General features: G+C 38.9%; 1 protein-coding gene across 1 annotated transcript in view; it reads right to left on the bottom strand.

Annotated features, from left to right (window-relative positions):
- Nucleotides 1-271: 271 nt before the first annotated feature.
- The window catches only part of SFT2D1 (SFT2 domain containing 1), a 23,445-nt gene continuing 22,101 nt past the window's right edge, over nt 272-1,615 (bottom strand). The window contains exon 8 of the mRNA XM_017869544.1: nt 272-810. Within this exon, the coding sequence (XP_017725033.1) occupies nt 771-810 (40 nt within the window). The 3' untranslated portion in view covers nt 272-770. The remainder of the gene's footprint in view (nt 811-1,615) is intronic.

Here is a 1,615-nt window from a genome sequence, read left to right as displayed (position 1 = left end):
CTCCAGCCTGAGGTGAAGGTAGCTTCCTGCTGCCATTACTGTCCGGTGGCCTGACTTCTCCTGACACCTTCACAGCCAATGCCACCTCACCTCCTCCCCCTGCACTTCCTGGAATGGGCTCTGCTGTCAGTCCCATTCTCTCTCACAATTTATACTTAGCAGTATTATTTAGGGGAGACTGTATCTTACTCATTTTTCTACAGAAAGACTGTATAGTGCCTAAATATTGAATTGAGTCACTTAAAATATTATAAATTTGATTCAGAAAATGTTTTTCCAAGGATGGGTTTATTTCAAAATTGTAAAGATTTATATATTATTTTTATTACATATAGTAAGCAATTTTTAGCTTAAAATAAGAAGTTTCACATTTAAAGTAAAAAAAAAAAAAAAAAAGTTTTAAAAATGCAGACATTTTTTAAAAGCCAAAAAAGCTGAATTATCTTGCAGCACAGGTCTACCCTTAAATATTCACATTTCAAAGCTGTTTCGAAAAGCTTTCAAAATCGGCTAAAAATAATTGACGACTGGCAGTGATTAAAAATCTCCTTTGGAAAAGCGTATTAATGACACATAATGAATTTAAAGTTACAAGCATTTAACGGTTTAATCAAGCATGTAGTTTTTACCAGTATACAAAATGAGACTTAGTACAAAACAGTCTTCAACTGTCACTTCAGTTGTTTCTGGAATATTTTATGGGGAAAAGCAAACTTCACCAAACACAGAGTACCAACATTCGAGTGCTCTTTTCCATGAGTTTCTGATTTTCAACTTAGGAGAGAAGAACAGCATTTAATAACTGCATCCCTGGTGGAAAAAAGAGGGAAAAAAACAGAATATAATATTCCTCAAGAGCAAAGCTGCAGAAAATGTTCCTGCTAAATCACCGTTTTTAACAGAACTCAGGGGATGCTCCAGCACACTTTCTGATTAACAAAAACTTTGTTCAATATCATTTAAGATTAAGAGCTGAGACGTGAAAACATTTTGCTAACTTTTGACATGGTATTTATCTTAAGAAATTTTTACTGCCATATACACTGATCTCAATACAAAGAAATAAGTTTAAATACCAAAAATAACCTAACAGAAGATCTAACTTTTTTCTTCTTGAGATAGGTTCTTGCTCTGTCTTCCAGGCTAAGTGCAGTGGCGTGAGCAGATCCTCCTACCTCAGCCTCCCAAGGAACTGGGACTGTATAGGGCATACCACCATGCTAATTTTTTTTTTTTTTTTTTGGTAGAGACAGGGTCTTGGCTCTGATGCCCAGACTGGTCTCAAACTCCTGGGCTCAAGCCATCCACCCGTCTCAGCCTCGCAAAATGCTGGGATTACAGGCATGAGCCACCACACCCGGCACAAAGATTTAATGTTTTAAAACAACTAGGCCAGGCAAGGTGGCTCATGCCTGTAAGGCAGGTAGATCACTTGAGGTCAGGAGTTCGAGACCAGCCTGCCAATGTGGTGAAACCCCATCTCTACTAAAAAATACAAAAATTAGCTGGGCATGGCTGCATGTGCCTGTAATCCCAGCTACTCAGGAGGCTGAGCCAGGAGAATCTCTTGAACCCGGGAGGCAGAGGTTGCAGTGAGCGGAGATCACGCCATTGC

The sequence above is a fragment of the Rhinopithecus bieti genome, unplaced genomic scaffold (assembly GCF_001698545.2).
Source record: "Rhinopithecus bieti isolate Rb0 unplaced genomic scaffold, ASM169854v2 scaffold_3948, whole genome shotgun sequence".
Classification (NCBI taxonomy): domain Eukaryota; kingdom Metazoa; phylum Chordata; class Mammalia; order Primates; family Cercopithecidae; genus Rhinopithecus; species Rhinopithecus bieti.
Note: the sequence above shows the minus strand (reverse complement) of the source record. Positions and strands in the feature narration are given on the sequence as shown.